Raw genomic sequence first — 20583 nt, forward strand, 5'->3', positions numbered from 1 at the left:
CTACTACTATTCAAAAATACTTTGTCATGTTGCAGTCAAGCGTTAAGCACTTGAAGAAAAGGCTGGAGCCTCTTTAAGTGTCACTTAAAACGTGTCTTTAGCACGAAGTACGGAGAAGCTCAAATGTCTGGCCAGATTGATGATCTTTTTGCTTTAAAGTCCTTAACGGGGAACTTCACCGATTTTCCGCATCAAAGGCTGCTGACAGGTCTTGGAGAGTACTGCTGAATATGTGAAGAAAGCTCTATAAAGCCTTTTGTGGCTCCAGAGGGAGCTCTGTGAAGTCTGATGCCTACAGGCGATGTCAATTGAGTCGGCATCGGTTGGAGTTGAAGACTACAAATGGAAAAAGATCGAGGGGTGTGGAGTTGAAAAGAAGTGAGCTTAACCAGACCTCTGTAGCCCGCTCCTCATCTCTGTCTGCGTTTAGCCGCTCAAGGCTACGTTAGCCGCTACGGGCATAACGCGCCCGAATCTCTGACACAACTGTCAGCAGTTTGAGCCCGCTGCGACACGACTGCCAGCACTGATCACGGCCACTTTAGACAATGCTCGTCTGATGCAGGGCGTTTCAGAAACCTCCTAGAAGCTGCTCTCAGCCCATGTCTGACGTTTCTGCTTTGCTGGTTTAGGTGATGCACCTAAACCTGGCTCTTTCTTTTCTACTCCGCCAATGTGGAAGTGCCTTAAACCTGCTTTCTCTCTACTGGCCAGCAGGGGGCGACTCCTCTGGTTGTATAGAAGTCTAGTCTAAAATGACTCTACTTCTCTCTTGATTTATTCCCTCAGTAAACATTGTAAACATGAGTTTATGGTCTCAATCTCTAGTTTCAAGTCTTCTTCAATACAGCATGATGTTCATTTAGTACATTATGCTCCATTTAGAGTCAAACAGACCATAAAGCAGGGGATGATTTAGGGCGGGGCTACCTTGTGATTGACAGGTTGCGATTGTGAGTTGTCCTTGTTTTCATCTTGCAACTTTAACCCTTTCACAGTGTTTTCCTTTCATGAAAGTTAATTCTAACATTTTGGTCACCTAAAAATGTCTTATTTAGCGTTCGATTGTACGGAGCTCCACCCTCTCGTACGACACAAACAAGAACGCCAAACTGAAGGCTTCTAAGCCCTCCTCCACAAACTGATGGCTGGCGTCACGGAGTAATGCGTCGCTGGTTGTTGTCTTTTCATGGAGTTTGCTTGTCCATAAGAGTAGAGTGAAACCAGACTCGTCCTTTAAGAATACGATGGCGGTGTAGCTATAAAGAGGATGGAGGAGCTCTGCCCCGTTAGGAGATGCCCTCACTAAACCCTTGAGCTATCCTGCCACCCGCATCCCATATGCTTTCGGCAGAAGATGTGTCAGCTGGAAGGGAACCGGGTGCACCAGGTTGTGTAACTACGGGGGGAATTGAACGCCTCATGACAGGGATAGTGGCCCATCTATCATTGTACCTGTTATCATTTAGAGCCCTACAGGGTTCTAGGGATGTTTAAATGAAGGGAACAGAAAGCCCCCTCCGTTATCGCATCACCTCGCTGACGGGAGAAGCCCGTCATAATGAATGTGTGAGCCTTCCGGTGTGAAACGAGATCGCCACGTGTTTTGTATTTGGCTGGCCCGGCTTAATGTTAGCGAGCGCGGCACAGTGCCTCTTTATCTCGTGCTGCGCTGTTGCTATTTATCCTGCTGCCAGTGCTGACAATAGCACCATTAGTCATCAGCAGCAATGGGAGTGGAGGCTATGGCAGCACCTATTACACACAGGCAACTGCCTAATACCGTTTCTCCTTAATGCACACGCGCACACGCACGCACACAGAGAGCAAGGGGGCAGAAGCTAAAGCATAGCTGACGTAGCACTGTACAAACACCCTCAATAACCCTTTAGATATAAATATATAGTGAGGGTCTAAATGAAATCTAAGCTGGTTGTGGCTTCTTGCCCTCTCGCGTCTCCAAATCAATGCGAAAATGTCCACCGATGTTTCATATACAATTTATTTCATTTGATAAAGCCATACACTTCCTGTGAGACCGAACATTCTAGAAGAAATGTACATTATACATCTTTTTTTTTTTTTTTTTTTTACATTGATCTCTTCTTTACAAAACATCAAATCAAAGTTACTTATTGGAGAAAAAAAACAAAACAATCCCTCTGATCACTCCCTCTGTTCAGTAAAGCATCCTCCCAGTCCACCGGGACAGCCAACGATACCAGGAGCGCTGTAGTTCGTCTGATGGATAATACAGCGGAGAAGTACAGCCGCCCCCCCCGCATGGCCCTCGAGACACGCGCTGTATTTTGAGGCAGTGTGAACAGACAATTTCAGTGTTTCACTAACAACATTTTCCTCCCACTTCTCGCCCCTCGCTGCCCCGGGGGGCTTCATCCACAACGTGACACCCATTCACCATGTCCCATTAGCTCCCATTAGATCCCATTAGATCCCCCTCGGAGCGAAGCGTCGACCGAGCATCTAAACGAAGGAAGGGATCCTCATCGAGTTACAAAAGTGGCAGAGGTGAAATGGCCTCTCACATCTTTTCAGACCCCCCCACCCCCACCCCCACTCACCACACCAGTCCCAAACTGCACAAAATTAATCCCACGTTCAAGCTCATTAAAACACGGCAACACTCATGTTTGCGGCCCTGCACATACAGCACAGTAGTTTTGAGAAACACTGCTTAAGTACTAAGATACATAAGGGAAACCCCTTTCTGAGCAGCTATGAAGAGAACATGTCATTCATCTGTCTGTACAGCACTTCTGGAGAGCAGTAAAGCAACTGAAAACTGCTTAGTAAACAAACAAAAAAATCTATTTGACAGGACTTTTATTTATTTTTTTTTTTTTAAATGAACCAAACAAATAAATGAAAACAAATGTTAACTAACACACCGTCTTTGTGTATGGTTGGTTGAAAAAGTTTTTAAGAAAATTACTGAACATGCACTTTGTTTCGTATTATACAGTCATATCTACAGAGTGGATTAGAGGCTTGTAGTGGAGAGGATTGAGGCTTTTTTTTTTTTTTTTTTTAAATGATTGAGCGCTGGGCCGGAGCATCGGAATAAGGGAACTAAAGCCGGGATAGGAATACAGCACTACTCTTCCAAAAAAAAAGAAGAAGTATCTTGCACCAAGATCAACATTTCTCCCGTAGATTTCTTGTCGCAGAGTGGATTCAGAGGCACGCCAGATTCTTATAGTGGCACAGATTTTTGATTCTTTCATGGCTTTCCAAAACAGGTGGGGGTCCACATGGGACAACAAGGATTGATGTTCTCGCAGCCTGAACGGCAGGGGGGGGGGGGTGGGGGGGATCATATTTTCTGTTGCACTGCTAGTTCATAAGCTAGAAGGAGCTGTGGTGAAAATACAGCCTGTGATGTGCCTTGTTTGAATTGCGCACTGGGATTTTTCTTTTTGCCACTGTGTTTACTCCAACACAAATGAATTGAGGCCGTATCTGTCCTTGATGAGCGCTGCTGCATTGGGACCTTGATGAGTTTCTGCTGAAGAAAGCATGTTCTCCCCCCCCCCCCGGGGAGTAAACACAGAATAAATTGCTGAATTTCGGGTGCACACACAGATTTTGCAACCGTACTCGGGTCCATTATTAGAACACACACAAAAAAGATGCAGTGAAGCTAGTGCTCTGCGTTCAAAGCGGAAGGAATCAGACGTTTGACAAGATATCCAGGGAAGAATTACTGACTGGTTTGATTTCACTCAGTGCGCCCTCAGAATAAAAGGAACGGTCTCGCACCGGGCACAGACCCAGCTACATAAAGTCTAATACGCTTCTTTTTCTGTGTATCAAATGAGAGAGTAAGGCAGTGGAAGAAGTATGAGCCTGAAAGCAGGGTTGTGTCATTTACAGTATCTAAAGTACAAGAGTGGAACATGGGTATATAGCAAGACAAAGTGTTTTATTTTTATTTATTTTTAATTTGTCGGTGCTGAGGCCAGTCCAGCCCAGACTCACGCGCAGCAGGAAAAAGCTACATTCCCCAGCGCAGTTTACAGCACCGTGCTCTGAACAAGCCCTACACTGTACATTTCTAGAGATTCTCGATTTGGAGCTGTGTGGGAAGAATAGCTTTTCATGCTGCGTCACGTTATCACGCAATCCTCGCGTAATCTACCACTCGGGTGTAATGAGCCAGCGTCTACGGCGCGCAGCTCGGCTCGTTGGTGCAGTCATTGTGGTTGTGGTTACTGTCCGCGTCCCTCTTCCTCAGCTCTCTGCCCGCCTTGTGCTGCTGCTGCTGCTGCTGCTGCTGCTGCTGACCGCTGCCGCTGTGGCTGTGGCCGTGGTGGGCCGGCGACGAGGGCCGCTTGCCGTGCTCCTGGTGGTGCCCGTGGTTCTGGTGGTGGCCGTGGGCGTGCTCTTTGGCGCCGCCGTGAGACTCGGCGTCGTCCCCGTCGACGAACGCCACCCCTCCCTTGGTGTCGTCCAGGGCCTCGAAGTTGTCGTTGCGGTTGCTGTTGGGGATGTCGCTCTCTGGCACCACCTGCAGGTAGGCCCTCACGCGGTGGTGGCGGGCGCCCGCGTCGTCGCTGAAGTCGATGACGCGGCACTCGTAGGTGCCCTCGTCAGACGGCTTGACCCGGGAGAGGCGGAGCTTGTGGGAGATGTTGCTTCCTACAACCTTCACAACCTGGCGGACGAAATAAAGAGAGAAAAGTTAGAAAGTAGCAACTTTTGCCGAGTCATACGTGTCAATAACAGGATATCTTAAGTAATTAAAGTGACAATATCAGTTACAAAGCTATCTAAAGTTTGCTAACATTAGCCACCGTAAGCTACTGGTCATATCAGACCGAGAAAAGTTGTGGCGGGAAAACCTCTGCGTGTATTGACTGAGCAAGGATTTATTTTATTGTTCACTTTTTATTTGGAAGAGGAGGAAAGACCTATTTCTTCGTTCAAAAGTTAATGTACTCTCGCTTAAAGCAAAAACCTTGAACAGTTATCAAATCCGAAAGACGTAAACGGCCCCAGGAGAGTGCAGGTAGGTATTTTCAATGTTGGTGCAAAAATAGCAATGGAACAAAACCATGAATTGGAAGCAGATGTCTTCCTGAAACACAATTCAGAATTTGTGATCAGGTCTACTTCTTCCATGATGAACATCCCATAATATAACACCGCTAACGCTGCACGCAATAAACAAACATGGCAGACAAAGAGTGCGTAATGTGAATGTGCAATGAAGCACTACAGGAAAATCAGTGGCACTCACACTAATCATCAGTTAAATCGCTGCTAAGCCAATGATTCATACCCTCAGTATCAACTGTTAGAACAACAACAGTTCAACATGTACATATTGTGGGTAGCCTTTTTTATGCACCTGATGAAGTACAATGACCAAAGAAGGTCATAGTATTCTATAAAAAAATGTCATAGTATAAGTAAAAGTATGCCATTAAAATGTCATAATATAGTATTTCATGAAAAAAAAATGACGTGTTTAATTATATGTTGAATAAAATGTTTTATAGTATGCCATTAAAACGGCATTAAAAATGTCATACTATATATAGCATGTCATAATAAGGTCATGGAAATGTTACAGCATAGAAAGCCATAAAATGTCATGAATGACAAAAGAAGAAGGACACTTCATAGTATAGTTTGCCATAGAAATGCCATATAAAATATAGCATATTATGCCATAAGAAATCATAGTAATATATGCCATAACAAAGTATTACTATTGTAGGTCATAGAAAATGTTATACTCTAGTATGCCCTAAAAAAAGTCATAATATACTATGCCAAAAGAACTTCTGAATATAGAATGCCACAACATCGTGCTCCGCAGACTGATTAACCTCAACTGAGGGCTGTTGGCTATGAGTGGTCAGCGGCGCAGCTAAAGGAGCATTTCAACATAGTTTTTACATAAATAATCACTGAACACGTCTTATTAAGTCTAGTATGGCTCTGACAGCGTGCTGTGACTGTCCCCTGGCTTGTCCACATGTCTCTTTCATGCAACAGGGACCTGGAGGTGTTGATCGCACTAGTTGGAGGCTTCTGGGCCTCATGAAAAGCTCCGCCTTTCTGGCGGCGAGATGCTCTCCGCTCCCGTACATCATTGTGTTGTTCCCATCCATGCAACATGTATTTTAGTATAGCATGTCGAAAAAAAAGTCATAGGGTACATCCAAAGTCTCTTATTTGACATTTCCTCGCTCCTCACTGTCCCAAAGCTCTTATTTCGAGGAGCGAGGAGGGATCCCTGAGGACCCATGAGCGAGGATGCACGAGAGCAGCCTTCCAGGAAGTGATTTAGCGGCCGACACGCCCCCTTCATTAATTTAATAATTCTTCATTCATCAAAATAATCAGTTATTTGATTGGACACTGCAGCTGATCGGACTGATCTGATTGTTCTCAACATCACTGGAGTTTCATACCAGAGTGAAGACAGTTTACAGACTAAACTCAAGTTTTATATTTGATTAATTTTCTGATTCACCATTTGGTTTAAATATATGAGTCTGAGGTTATAGCATGTCAAAAAAGTAATAAAAAAGTAATGAAATAATCATAGTATAGTATGTCGACAAAAGACGAAGTATAGCATGTTAAAAAAATTCATAAAAACATCATAGTATACCATAATTCATAGTTTAACATGTTGAAAAAAGTCATAAAAAGCTAAAATATAGCATTTTAAAAAAAGTCAAATTATAGCATGTCAAAAAGTCATTAAAAAATTCATAGTATAGCATGTTGAAAAGTCACAGAAAAGTATCTCCATAAAAGTCTTATGTATGTTGGAAAAGTAATAGCATATTATGTAATGAAAAGTAACAGTATAGCCTGTCGAATAAAATCATAAAGTTAGCAAAGTATAGTATGTCAAAAAAGTAATCGTATAGTGAAATAAGACGTAAAAAGACATAATATTCGATGATGAAAAAAGTCATAGTATGTCGAAATAAGTCATAAAGAGTCAAAGAACAGTGTGTCAATAAAAGTGGGAAGAACTCAAATGATAACATGTCATTAAAAGTCATAGGACAGGATGTGGAAAAAAAAAAGGTCATGGTACAGTATGTCAAATACAGTATGTTGTAATAATATATCATGTAATAAAAGGTCATAGCATAGCAAGTCGAAAAAAATCATAGTATACCATGATGCTGTATATTGTATTTTTATGAGAAAAATAAAAATCATACAATATACTTTGCTGAATGTAACTGTAATGCAAAAATAATGCTGTGCTTATCGACCACTCTCATGTTTGTCAATGAATTGTGAAGCTACAGACAGGAGATGGTTAGCCTAGCTTAGCATAAAGACTGGAGGTTTGTTCGTTTTGTCTGTAAAACTAAATTCCTCTTCTCATCTAACTCTCATCCAGAAAGCAAAAAAGTGTGTTCCCTAAAACACACGTTTCCGTTAATGGTATTAGTGTCGTTGGTGCATACAAATTCAGCAAAAATACATATAAAAGGTTTACAGCTGCTTATTATGAATTGGGCGTGGCAATGTTTTAAGATGAAACTAGGTTTAGCATGTAGATACACAGAGATATATATTAAAAAAAACAAACTATTTTGGGCCTTGAAAAGTACAAAGAGAGCACATCTTGGAAGTAAAAGCTTTGCAAGTTCACATCACAGAGAAGCTGAGAGTTTGGGGACATCGAGACGTGTGACGTACCAAGATATAAATACGACTTTGTTATCACCCACCTTCCTCCCTGTGACGGCGGTCTTCACATACAGTCATGTGCGTGTGACTGTATGCGAAAGCTTAATGATGTTTTGTAGCACCAGTCATCAGTTTGTGCCTGGCGTGTTTTTGCTGTGCTATATGAATGTGGGCTGACATTCATTATATAGAGAAAGCTCATCATCATTTCCCAGCTGTACAGCCTGCAGTGTTCACGCTACACACACACATGCACACACACACTCACACACACTCACACACACACACACACACACACACACACACACACACACACACACACACACACAGTCACCAAAACCACAGCTGGTGCTTTCATAATAGCGAATCAGCAGCAGTTGGCCTCTTGGGAGGAAGAACAGAGGCTTCATGTTTTTTGTGTGTGTGTGTGTGTGTGTGTGTGTGTGTGTGTGTGTGTGTGTGTGTGTGTGTGTGTGTGTGTGTGTGTTTCTGCGCTACACATCTTTGCATATCATAAATTTTTTTACTTCACATACCATTTTATTTCCACCACTGCTCCAGTAAGATTGTAGGATTAGCACGTAGCCTCTGTTGCTCATTTTTGTAGCCGTAAAAAGTCGACATTGGAGATTTAGTGGGAGCAATATGTTGGTGTGGAGGCAATGTGCAGTAGTTCCTACATTCTGCTCACTTCTGCAGTAAATACAAAATAAAAGTCCACATTTTTAGTCACTACGCGCTCAGTCTGGCTCAGTAAAAGGCCCTCCCTGCTTGTTGTGGGGAGAACTGGTCACCTGGGTGAGTTAACGCATGGATACAGGAGGAGACATTAAAAGCTCTGCTGACTTCCCCAGCTTTTCCCCTTCACTGTTTAGTATTTGGATTCGGTGTTGAAGTCATAAGGATGCAGGGGTGTTTATGAGAATCTGAGAACCCCCCCCCACGAGCTCCGGTGACACCTCTTTGGCTCACACTGTGATCCTGCAAACCAGTCAAGGAAGGAGTGAATGCGTCGTCTGGGGTGTGAACAAGTGAAAATGAGATCCTTTTAAGTACAACACCTGAAACAAGACATTTTAATGTAATCACGAGGGCTTTGTGCCTCATTTCATCATATAATACCACTGCAAACATGAGGCTTTGTTTCACAAGAATGACAGGAGATAGTGGTTTACTCACACTTATCTTTGTAGCATCCTTTGGCATCTCCTCATCAGGAGCCACCTAGAAAAATATTCGATGAATGTATTATTACAGTATCAACCGATAGATGAATCCACATGAATCCATGCAGGTGACACTAGAACAAGGCGCTATAAGAATTGACCTGGGATTCTGCCCAAAATTAAGCTGAAGCCCGAAATAGAGGCTGCTGATTGATGGACAGTTCATTTACAGGTGTTGCAAAAGAGACCAGAAGGCAGCGGAGTTCCTGCTATGAACCTACTTCATTGGTGGTCCAGGGCTGTCTGTCCATCCAGTCGAGGTGGTTCCTGATGTACCACCACTGGATCTCCAGTGAATACGAGGGCGTCCCCGCCCCTCTGAAGGAGCACGCCATCTCCACGTCCTGACCCTTCTGAGCAGTCATATCATGAGGCACCTCTGTGAACATGGCTGGACAGACACAGAAGGGGACACGGTTTAACACACGATGTCATTATGACAAAATGAAATAAGCTAAATCTGAACCTACATTTGGAACATTTTGGGTCCCATCAAGCTGCACAATACCATAAAAACAAAAGCCAACAGATCAGCTGTCACCCCCACAAAGTACAGAGGAACCGTGGATATTTAGCTTAAAAGGGAGCCATGAATTTCCTGTCCTCACGAATACTCGGCAGCATTTATGAAGAGGGAAAGTTACATTTATTGATTCATGTTTAACAACAGGTACATGTTTCTGTCTTCGTCAGTGGTTTCCCTGTCTTACCTGAAGATCTGAACTGATAATAGTATTTGCGACAAGCTTTAGAAAGCAGAGAATTAGACTCGTTAGTGTTGTTAAATTCTACTTGGAAAAACATCTCAACACCAATTTTGAAGAGACAAAAATGGAATTGAAGAACAAAGTTGTGAATATGCATCTTTCTACTGCTCTACTACACTCTATGGTTTCCATTGAAAAGTCTCAGCAGGTATAAATAGTGTAAGCACAGGCCTTTATCGTCAGATGGTAATTACATGGATACATTTGCAACCAACCAAATGTCAGTTATCAGTTTGTGACACTTTCCTCCAATTCGTCCTACAGTACCATGGATATACTGACGTTTTTTAGCATCCCTAAATTTGGCGACTGGTAACTGCCGGACTTGGAAAATCCTCTACCTTGCATTCACTTTTCCTTTCTATGTATTTCTGTAATATCGTTTTTCTAATCATCCAACTCAAACCCACAGACCCAAGTGTAACCGTCAAACTGAAGGCGAGCCTTTTTGAGTGGAGCTCAGCAAAAATGGAACCTTTTTAATGTGGTTTAGGTTTCAACCCTCGATTCAAAGCATGTCCTACTTCACAAAATCATCGCACACGTCTCCGGAGGAGCAGCAGTCTTCTCTGGACCAGCACATCCTGACTACATGAACCACTTCGTCTGTTTGTAGAATGTGTCTGCTGAGTGCTACAGGTGTTTAATGGTACATAGTCTTGTCTTAACGGTGTACAATCAGTGATGGTGGCGTGGTTTCAAATGCCATCGAACAAACATGTTAAATTGTGTTGAGCAATCATTCATTGGTAAGGAAATGAATTCGGACAACAACTTTTGTATGACAAGGAAACAAAGATCATAAGTCATCTTTTCCTCTCCAGTGAAATCCAGACTACATTTACTTTAAGATAAGCAGTGGCAGCTCTGACAAACAGTACTGTTGAAGGGAAGAGAAATAGCCAAGAATTGATTTACAGAAATTAATTAGGAAAATGTGGAACACAAATGAAATGCAACAAGGCACAACTGAAACTATTTCACATACGGTGGATGAAGTCAACTAATATTTTGTGTAATGAGAGCTCCTTCCATCACCATGAACATAATACCGTGACTGTCACAATATTTCCCATTCGACACGTGTGGAATTCCCCCTTTGAAACCAGTAGATGAGATGCGTTTTCTCCCGTGGGGGAAACCCGCCGTCACAGATGAGGAGTTTCATTCCAAACGTAGATCAGCGCCGCAAGATCTGAGTCAAATTCGATGTCACTGAAGTGTATCTGGCATTCGGAGCTTTTTCCCTGACAGGAGAGTGACACTTCAGAAGGATTGTGCATGTTTTTTTTGTTTTTTTTAAATCATGCAGCTATTTAAAAGAAAGCAGGAGTCCTGCTCAACGATCAGTCAATCAAAAATGAGTGTGACTGCACCGACTAAGTGCCGGTCACAGATTAACATCGTGTGTTCGACCACTGAGGCCGCTCTATGGATCCGTCTTGTATTACGAGAGCAGTACAAGCCTCCAGTCATACATCCCTCTTGTACATTGATCAAATCTGCTTGTATTTATCATTTGTGAAACCCCAAGCGCACCGGGTATCGATTTGACATTACACAGCCGGAGCCAGCAACAATGCCCAATGCCCCTCTGTTGTTGATAATATTCAAAGCTGCCGTGTAAGAGATAGAGCCTCTTTCGCAATGATAATCTGTCTTTTCCCCAATTAGCTTTGAAGCCCGAAACGAGAAATCCGTGCACGTTTTTTTTTTTTTTCGAAACAAATGCTTTCACACAATCGTTAACCCGGAAGCTGCGATAGTCATCACCGGCCCATTATAATGTAAGGGAGATAAAGCTCACTGAGCAATTTACAAAATGCACCCAATCAAATGCAAATCGGATCACAGGACGTGCTACTACTCAGCCTGTCTCTTAAATTTGAGCACATATTTGACACTTAAAAAACAGCTTTTACTGTAAAAAAAAAATTGGGAGAAAATTAAAAGAAAATCTCACAGATCGCCGCTTTAAATGTAATCGCTATCTCCTGCTCTGCAAATCTCTCTATTCCATCGACTCTGGCGTGCCAATGATTCAAACACGTGGCTATCTAATGCCGTGTCTCTTGGTAATAGTCATCTCTAAGCCCTTACGCTCTCATTGTTGAGCCAATAAAAGGCCGCGATGAGTCGGGTGTGCTTCACCCTGAAGCATTATCATTATCTCCAAGATAAACAGCGGAAGGCTCTCGGGCCATCGCTGAACGAAAGCAACAGCACCGTCCCCGTCGACCCGTTTACAGCGGGGGAGGAAGTAGTGGAGATGGACGCAGAAACGTTCTCGAGAAGGAGAAACTCTGTATTTGTGCGACGATGAGCGAGAGAATAAATCATCACCAGAGATTGAATTAATGAACGGGGTCGGTGTGAGCGAGCCTCTGTGTGTTTGTGAGAGACTAATGTATTGTAAGGATAAAGGGAGGAATTAATATATATATGAGAGAGAGAGGAGAGGAGGAAGGCGGAGGACAATGTGCGAGGTAGCAGATAGCTGCGGGCGGGCGCCTGTTATTGTTTATTTCTTTGACAAATGGAATGCGGTAATTACAGCCGTGATAAAAAAGGGGAGCGGGAGATGTTTCTTTGCGCCACGGTATTACTCCAGCCTCCCTAAAACCTCCACCATACTCCATCTAATAGCCTGTTTACACGGGCAGTAGGCTATGGGTCCACCTCGGGATGAGGCGCACTCTGAAAAGACAAGGTCAGAAAGGAAGGGCCGGTTTACATCAAAGACGGTCAGTTACTGCAAAAGTGATATACCGTCCATAATGCACACACGTTTCGGTTTAATGAGTGGGTGGGCAATATTTGTGGCAAGAGATCAATGCGCTACAGATTGAACATTGCGTCTTGTCGAACGCTGGTGTGACTAATAACTTTAAAGCTCGGCTAATCAATATTTTTACAGTAACGCTCAATCAAATGATCCTGCGTAATAAGAAAGGAGTCCGTCGCACACGCACAGAATTACAACCCGACTTTGCAGCTCCGCAGAGCTTTTCTCTGCTTCTTTGGTCAGAGCTGTGTGTCCAGCTTGTTTGCGGAGTTAAGCTGATTCAGCTTAAATATTGGTTGAATCCCATTTAGATGTCCCAGAGTCATCATTAACGCTATTCGTTTTTACTGCATTGAGGAAAAAGACCTTCTCTGCACAGTAATTTGACAATGCACTAAAACTAAGTGTTGAGCAAGTTACTTGAAAACTGCAATTAATTAATCATATCAATTATTATTCAGCAGCTAAATGAATGCGTTACTCGTCACTTTACTTTTGTTTCACAGCTCTGTCAAAGGTGCCTTCAGGGTCGTTCTCGATATGACATTCACAGCATTAATGTAGCATATTAATGCTACATTCCTGCCATGCATGTTAGCGCACGTGAGTCCCTGTTTGTGGCTAGCTAATGGCCGCTGTTCTGCACTGCCCTCATACGGCGGTTATCACCGATAACCGTCCAGGGGGGCGTTTCTCCGGTTCCCCTCTGTCAGCACTGTTTGAGCCGTTGACACCGTTAGCTTCTAGCTACAGGCTCAACCATCGCCATGTTGAGAGCCATGTGGAGGCAATCGCTCGATCATGGATTCGCTCGGAATTCCATATAGGGCTCCTTTAAAAACAATCCTCTCCACCTACGCGTCACATCTTTGTAACTGCCTTACCGCTGCTGACAACCAGAGGTAAAGCTAATTCATCAGGGGACTACAATGTTCCCTTGCATGAATAATCAACAGTGAACGTCTCTTAGGAATGAAGCACCAGCTAATTGCGGCCAGCAGTTTGTAATTATGAAGGTCAGTCCAGCAGTAGTTTTCTGCCCCATGTGTATGGTTAAAATGTAAACTCATACATACCAAAGAGACACTGAAACAGCATCTACACAACCACTGGAAAAAGCTAAAGAAATGCAGAATTAATTTAAGATATTATATGAAGAAATGGAAATGAAACCGCTCAAATGAAAAAATGGTTGGAGAATTAGTTGTTGACAGGAAGGGTAAAAACACAAATTAAAAAGGTACGGCTATGGATACTAATCAAGCATTTTACAAACTACCAAACTGAAATATTGTTTGTCTGCCTAAACATGACCACTGATGTGAAGCCAGGACATGAATTACCCTTCCTTTAACTGCCACCGTGTGAACCAGACGATGTGAGACAAGTGGCAAACGGCTCACTTCTACTTGTTATTTTGTTGCAAAATAGATGCCGCCTGCTGCATGATCGGGCAGCCAGCGGCATCAGCCCTTGAATGTCAATGCTGTTCGGTGTGTGTGCGAGATGGCTGGTGGTGCATCGGGCCGCATACAGTACTCCCAAGAGCTTTCCACCATCACCGTGTGACTCACTCGCCACCATAACGGCAATTAGGCTGATTTATGGGCGTCCTCCGTTACACTCCGAGAAAGAGGAGGGTTTATATTGCTGTTTTGTTCAATTACACCTCTGCTAAGTAGAATTGTATTTTCATTACAATGCTAATTTAGCTAATATTCCCTAATGGATAGCCTCTATATATTTAAATGTAAATGCTGCTGTGGTTACGGCTTCACTCAAACTGCAGAGAGTAAAATCTCTTGTGTTTGCATCTTTTCTACGTCTGCTAAATGGCTGAAATGAAACTGTGGCAACAGCCTCTGAATGTCAATGCATGTAGTTAACGGTATGGGTAGTGTAGCTCTTGTGCTCTTCTCCGACGGGAGGTCAGAGGTCAGACTCAGCAACAACATGGAGCTGGATGGAGTTTAATCAGTACAGTGTGAGCAATCAAACCTAACTAACAAGACGCCGTCTCTAAGAGCCACAGCTGATTGAGATTTTTCCGTTCAGATTTCAAATGAAGTTTTGAAATCCTCGTTGGATCAAAGTAAGACCCGAGAAGCTCCACCCCCTTGTATCCGAAGTGTATGGTCTTATCTAAGATTAGCAGATGGGAAACTTGTGTGCGCTGGAGTTTTCAGCAATGCAGGCTTTGCGTTTGCCATATGTTGTCAAAAGTTTCAGTGAGTTTTTGCCTCTGATACAAAACAGAACCTTGCTGTGTTTGCAGCTGGTGCAATTTACGCAGCGGCTATAAATAACTAATTATCAGTATGTTTTGTTTATTTATTTACCTCAGTGAGAGAGAGAGAGCCAGGCCTATTTGGAACTATGTTATTAAGTAACCATTTAATGTCTCTACCAGGAGTACAAGACTCCAGCCAACACAGCTTTGAGGGGTTGCATGCAAACCAGCCTCTATTTGTAAATTATTTGTTATGTCATTTATTTGTGCCGTCAAAGCCTCTGACTTTTATACGAGAATTCAAGCTAACTAAAACTGACCGATCATTGACCACTAGAGGGCCGAAGAACTCTGAAATAAGCTGAATGCCACGGAGCAACGTCATCGTCCCATTACGGTCATATTTGACATATATTCATTGGTTCTACACATAGTGTATATAAGAAGTAGACGTAGTCATCGTGACGTCGCCCATTGGTTTGTGGACTGCCGCTACGAAGCCTCGAGTTCAGCGATTTAGCCGTCGTCATCTTGGCCTTTTTTGCTGCCATGTTTGGAACGCGGAGAAGTGACGCAGTGATGCCTGCTACGGCTCTGGGAGCAGCAGCGACCTGTCAATCACAGTAAGCCCGCCTTAAAGCATACTCCGCTTTAAAAGGACCAAAGTGTACTAAATGAACATCATGCTGTACTGAGGAAGACTTGAATCTAGAGATTGAGACCATAAACTCATGTTTACAATGTTTACTGAGGGAATAATTCAAGAGAGAAGTAGACTCATTGACTTCTATACAACCAGAGGAGTCGCCCCCTGCTGGACATTAGAGAGAATGCAAGTTTTAAGACACTTTCGCATTGGCTTCACTCAGCAAAACCGGAGGTTGCCGCCTGGTTCTACGTAATCAATTCCAGAGCAAATTATCTGGTTTTGTGCATCTAATTACACACACACACACACACACACACACACACAAGGACATGTGTGTGTGTGTGTGTGTGTGTGTGCCTGTGAACCTTCTCCACCCTTGGCCCTGCCAGCTCCCCCCCTTCCCCCACTTGAGCTCAGCTTCCTGCTGTTTTGGTCCAAATCCCAGCTGCCTGCCTGCCTGCCTCCCCACAGCGCAGGTCAAACACTGTTTTCCCTCTTAATCAAACGAAAAAGGTTAAAAGGAGAACATGGCTTCCTGAGCCAGAGGGTTCAGCCAGAACACCAAGGACAGGTCAGCTTCTTTAGCTTTTTTTTCTGTAATTCAACACAACAAAAGGTGCCACCTCTGCACAAGACATTATTACCACATCAACACCCAACGATTACTCCCTCGCAGAAACCCAATGGGTGCGGAGAGTTCAGAATAACAATGAGGCCTTTGTAGCACAAAGCTGTGTGAGGCGAGTGTGCTTTAAGCATCTCGTATCTGAGAGAGGCATCGGGGAGGATGAAGAGGCTCGCTTGATCATTCAAGACAATGCGAACAAAACCTGAACATCAAATAATCTGTAATCAGTAAGTAGCATTAAAGGATTGGCTACATATATTTGTAGTATTTGTAATCAGGGGACAGTAGATCTAGACGAGGTGTTTCTCTGTGCAGCGCAGTATCAGCTCTCAAACTCCAGTCTTTCCTCTCCATCACCACCAGGAATAACACAGGCGTCTCATCCAGCAGGGGCCTTATTCCGCTCTGAAAGAGCACATCAGTCGCCTGGCTCAGAGCTCCTGGCTGGAACAATAAGAGAGGCAGGGCTGGAGAGCCGGGGCTATTTCTGTCCTCTGTGCTATGCATGAAAAACATGCAGCCTGTGAGTTGCTGTTCAAAAATTCTCTTCTCTCACGGTGAGACGCACGGAGCGAAACAGACCGCCCACTGTCGGGTGTAGAGGATCAACCTTTTGAACCTGCGGGTAAAAAAAAAAAAAAGAAAAATTCCATCAATAACTGATTGCGGTGGCAATCCAAAAACAAAGATGGCGCATTTACATCTTTGGATGTTGTCTGACCCTCGACATGTTCTGTTTGAGTTGATCTGCACTCTGCATTTGTTGTATTGGTTTATCTTATTTTCTGCTGTGACAACTCAAATCCCCAGGTGGTTTATTAAAATGTCATCTCATGTGATTGTGGGAAAAACAGATACCCATAAACATACTCTCTCTCTCTCTCTCTCTCTCTCTCTCTCTCTCTCTCTCTCTCTCTCTCTCTCTCTCTCTCTCTCTCTCTCTCTCTCTCTCTCTCTCACTCACTCACTCACTCACTCACACACACACACACACACTAATGAGCCTATATACAGTATACATACTGGAGACAAACGTTGCTCTCAGTCTCATTAAGAGACTGGAGGAAATGTGTAGGTTGTAAAATCAATCAAGTAAGAAAAAACTAATCGGAAGGTGAGACGGGATTAGGAAAGAAAATCCTGCAGTGTTTGAAATCAGGTGAGAGCAAGTAAAAGAGGATTGAGATGGAGTCGGTGGAGGAGCTGACATTTAGAGAGATAATATAATCACTCTTAATTTTTATCATTTTTTGTCAGTTTTATGGACCAAATGCCCCCAAAAAAACAAAGACAGACGGTATTAAAATGAATTTAAAGCTGCATTTAACTCCCTCCCACACCGGAGGGGGAAAACAATTCTTGCGTGTGAAGGTGGCTCCTTGCCACTCGCCTCGTCTGCTAGCAAACAACAGCAAAAACGCCTAAAAGCTGCCGTGCACGACAAACTACAAAAAGTGTAAAGAACCCAGAATTAAGATTCATAAGCTTGTCCAACCCCCCCAAAAAAAACGATGATACAGACAACGAGACACGAGGCGCCGGCAGGGAGAATCGGGAAACACATTTTGTCCAAAAGTCAGATTTAAGCGAACTGTCGACGGTATGCAACACGTGTTACAGTGGAGTGAGGGTGACATTACAGCAAAGTATGGTGTGCGACAAAAGCACCGCAAGCAAAAAGGTAACAAGAGTTATTAATCAACGTATTGCGAACAAAAGGTGTACAGTCAATGAAAATAAACACTCAGTCACACTGAATACAGCTGATTCAGGTAACTCAGGTAAGACTGCGCCGAAGCAACGCACACTGGAGGACACTTTTAAAAAGAGACAGAGAGGAAAGATGCCTGAGGACAGCGACAAGGCCAAGAAACGATTACAGAGAGGGTTCCTTATTCTGTAAAAAAATAAATCATCAAGGTTCAGCTTTTAATAGTTTTAATGTACTTGAAGTGTGCATTTTGCAGCTGTATTGTCTAGAAAAATAAAAGCATCGGATCGGCATCAGCAGATACTCAATATGAAACGACTTGGATCTGATCGGGACATCCTAAGTCTTAAATATCCTTTTTTTATTTTCTCTCTTTTATCCCTCCAATAAATAGTTCATCCATAAAAGACCCATCTAGCCACAAGCCAAACTTCAATCTGAATAAACTCCCAGCAGGTTTAGACACACAGTCGTGTCTTCAGACACATTTGACCTCCGTCTCCGCAACACCACATCCGTCCTCCTACCGTCTCTCTGCATCTCGACGCTCATTTCCATCCAGACTCGCCAGGCAGCTCCTTTAGAAATAATTAGCGACTAACGAGTCTCTCGCAAGGCCTCATAACAAGCTTCACGCTCTAATAATGTGCCTCTACACAGCTCTGTGGTAAACAGCTGCCGTCGGTTACACAGAGAACCTGCCGGAAGCCCCTCAGCCCGAGCAAACCCAAAGACTGCCTCTGTAGCTTCTTCTTCTTCAAGACGCTGTAATGAGAAACCACGCATGGATTCAGTGGAATTTGTTGTGCCTTTTTTTCCCCCCCGTTCATAGAAAAAGGTCAACAACACGTCACGACTTTAATCGGCAGTCTAAACAACGGAATGTGAGTCGGTGGAGGGGAATTTAGAGACGCTGCTTCAAAACGTGATGAATCAAAAAAGACCTTTCAGTCAGTTTGTCTCTCCAAAGCCAACTTCCTACACTTGTGGGAAGTCACTTAATCCTACCCATCCTGCTATTTGTCATGGATTTAACAACAGTTTCCCAAGCGGGGAAGATAATCTGACCAGTTTGAGCGACAAATTGGAGAAGAATGAGACAACTTTCTATGCAAATACAGAAAATCTTTCCTCCTTGTTTTAGGATTAACCCGTTTCTGTGTGAAAACTTCTACCTGTCCTCTAGCATCATGAATCTCTTTCTGTTCGCGCTTCACCTTGAATCCCCCGCCCACCCCCCCCCTCAAAAAATATGTCCTAAAAAAAAAATGGAATGTGTCAGAAACGCGTCACGGCGAGGTGCGTGATGGTTGTTTACGAGCCTCGGTGTGTGTGTGTGTGTGTGTGTGTGTGTGTGTGTGTGTGTGTGTGTGTGTGTGTGTGTGTAGGCAGCGCGGCAGGAGCTGAGCTAACTAGCCATAAAATAGTGATGGACGACAGCAAGGTTTGAACAGCCATGTGTAAAAGCCGCCGCGTTTATGAGCCGTGCCCCGGTGTTCACGAGGGTTTGTAAAAAGGCACGCCGCTTACGGTGTCTCTAATTTAATAAAAGGACGCCAAGGTTATCGGGAATTGGACATTTTTTCGCCATAAGCTTCTGTTATGGTACACTTTTATGTGACCTGTAGCTTTTTTTCCCCCATTCAGAACAAAATGCAACTTTATACTAAAAATCTCTACTCACTGGCTGATCAGTGGCTGGCCACAGAAAGACCACATTTACATCAATTTGCCACATATATTGTTCACATGGTCAATAATGAACATTAACTATGGGTAATGTGTTGCCGCTGTTTAAATCAAATTACATTCACTTAGATATTTTTCACCAACGTGACTTACAATAAATTCCTTCCATCACCATTTTAATCCATTAATACAAATCCCAAATGTGGAAATCAAATAATCTGGGGCACAAAAGGAACGTCACATATTTCAGATACGACCTTTGAGAAAGATCTATTTAAAGAGGGGGAAAAAAAATACACAATTAATAGATATAAAAATACCATATGCTGCTGAAAGAACTATATCATTTGAATTTTAGAGAAGCAAGCACAAGATGAAATAAAATGCTCTATTACTTGTCAAACAGGAATTCAACTTTAACCTGAGCAGTGTATTGAAAAAATAAGATATGTGGGACGGCAGCATGTTTTCCTCCGTCGTTTATTAAAAAAAAAAAAAAGGCCCATTTTAAAGCACTCGTGTGCACTAAATGCACCGAATTTCACGGCAATCCATCCAGTAAACCCAAACTGTCAGCCTCACGGTGGGCCGACAGTTGTGTTCAGGCTCTGTTGCTGTGTGTGCCCTGCAGTGCATTTCTCCTCACGCGTCTGCTGCTTCTCCCAAATGGCTCAGCTACTCGGCGTACTATCACACCTCGCCAAAACATTCAGTCAACGAATTTAAAAAGGCGCGTAGCTCACTCAGAGACACAGAGCGATCAATAAAAGCCATCTCCAAGGTGAATCCATAGCAGCTCCCAATATAGACACACAAAGAAAGTGTAGAGGTACAGCCATGTTCAACAGGGCAATGAACCACAAGCTTCTGGGGGGAAAAAAAGAAATGTGCCGGCTTTTTAGTCATTTCTTTTCTTTTCTTTTCGGCGTTCTTATTTTCCACATCGGTGCAGCCGTGGGAGGAGGACTAGCTTCAGAGAAGAAAAGCAGAAGAGGAGATGAAGAAGCCAGACGGGCGGAAATGAGAAGAGGCAACCCGGGGAAATCACGACGGGGGGAGGGGGGGGGGGGGGGGGGGAGCATCCCTTCTTCCTCTGCGTCTTCAGAAGCTGCCTCCACCAGCCTCATTGTCCTGGAGCCGGGCCGGAGAGACGGGAGGTACATATCGGCAGTCGGTATCTAATCTCCGTCCTCTCTAAAGCACCGA

General features: G+C 43.6%; 1 protein-coding gene across 1 annotated transcript in view; it reads right to left on the reverse strand.

The window, feature by feature from the left end:
• Positions 1-1951: 1951 nt before the first annotated feature.
• vstm2l (V-set and transmembrane domain containing 2 like) overlaps positions 1952-20583 on the reverse strand; it is a 43597-nt gene continuing 24965 nt past the window's right edge. Inside the window, exons 2-4 of the mRNA XM_068733648.1 lie at positions 9140-9309; positions 8872-8916; positions 1952-4675 (exon numbers count right to left, since the gene is read on the reverse strand). Of these exons, the coding sequence (XP_068589749.1) occupies positions 4184-4675; positions 8872-8916; positions 9140-9309 (707 nt within the window). The 3' untranslated portion in view covers positions 1952-4183. The remainder of the gene's footprint in view (positions 4676-8871; positions 8917-9139; positions 9310-20583) is intronic.

The sequence above is a fragment of the Cebidichthys violaceus genome, unplaced genomic scaffold, assembly GCF_023349555.1.
Source record: "Cebidichthys violaceus isolate CVI_PGR_0920_01 unplaced genomic scaffold, fCebVio1.0.p SCAF_6, whole genome shotgun sequence".
Lineage (NCBI taxonomy): Eukaryota > Metazoa > Chordata > Actinopteri > Perciformes > Stichaeidae > Cebidichthys > Cebidichthys violaceus.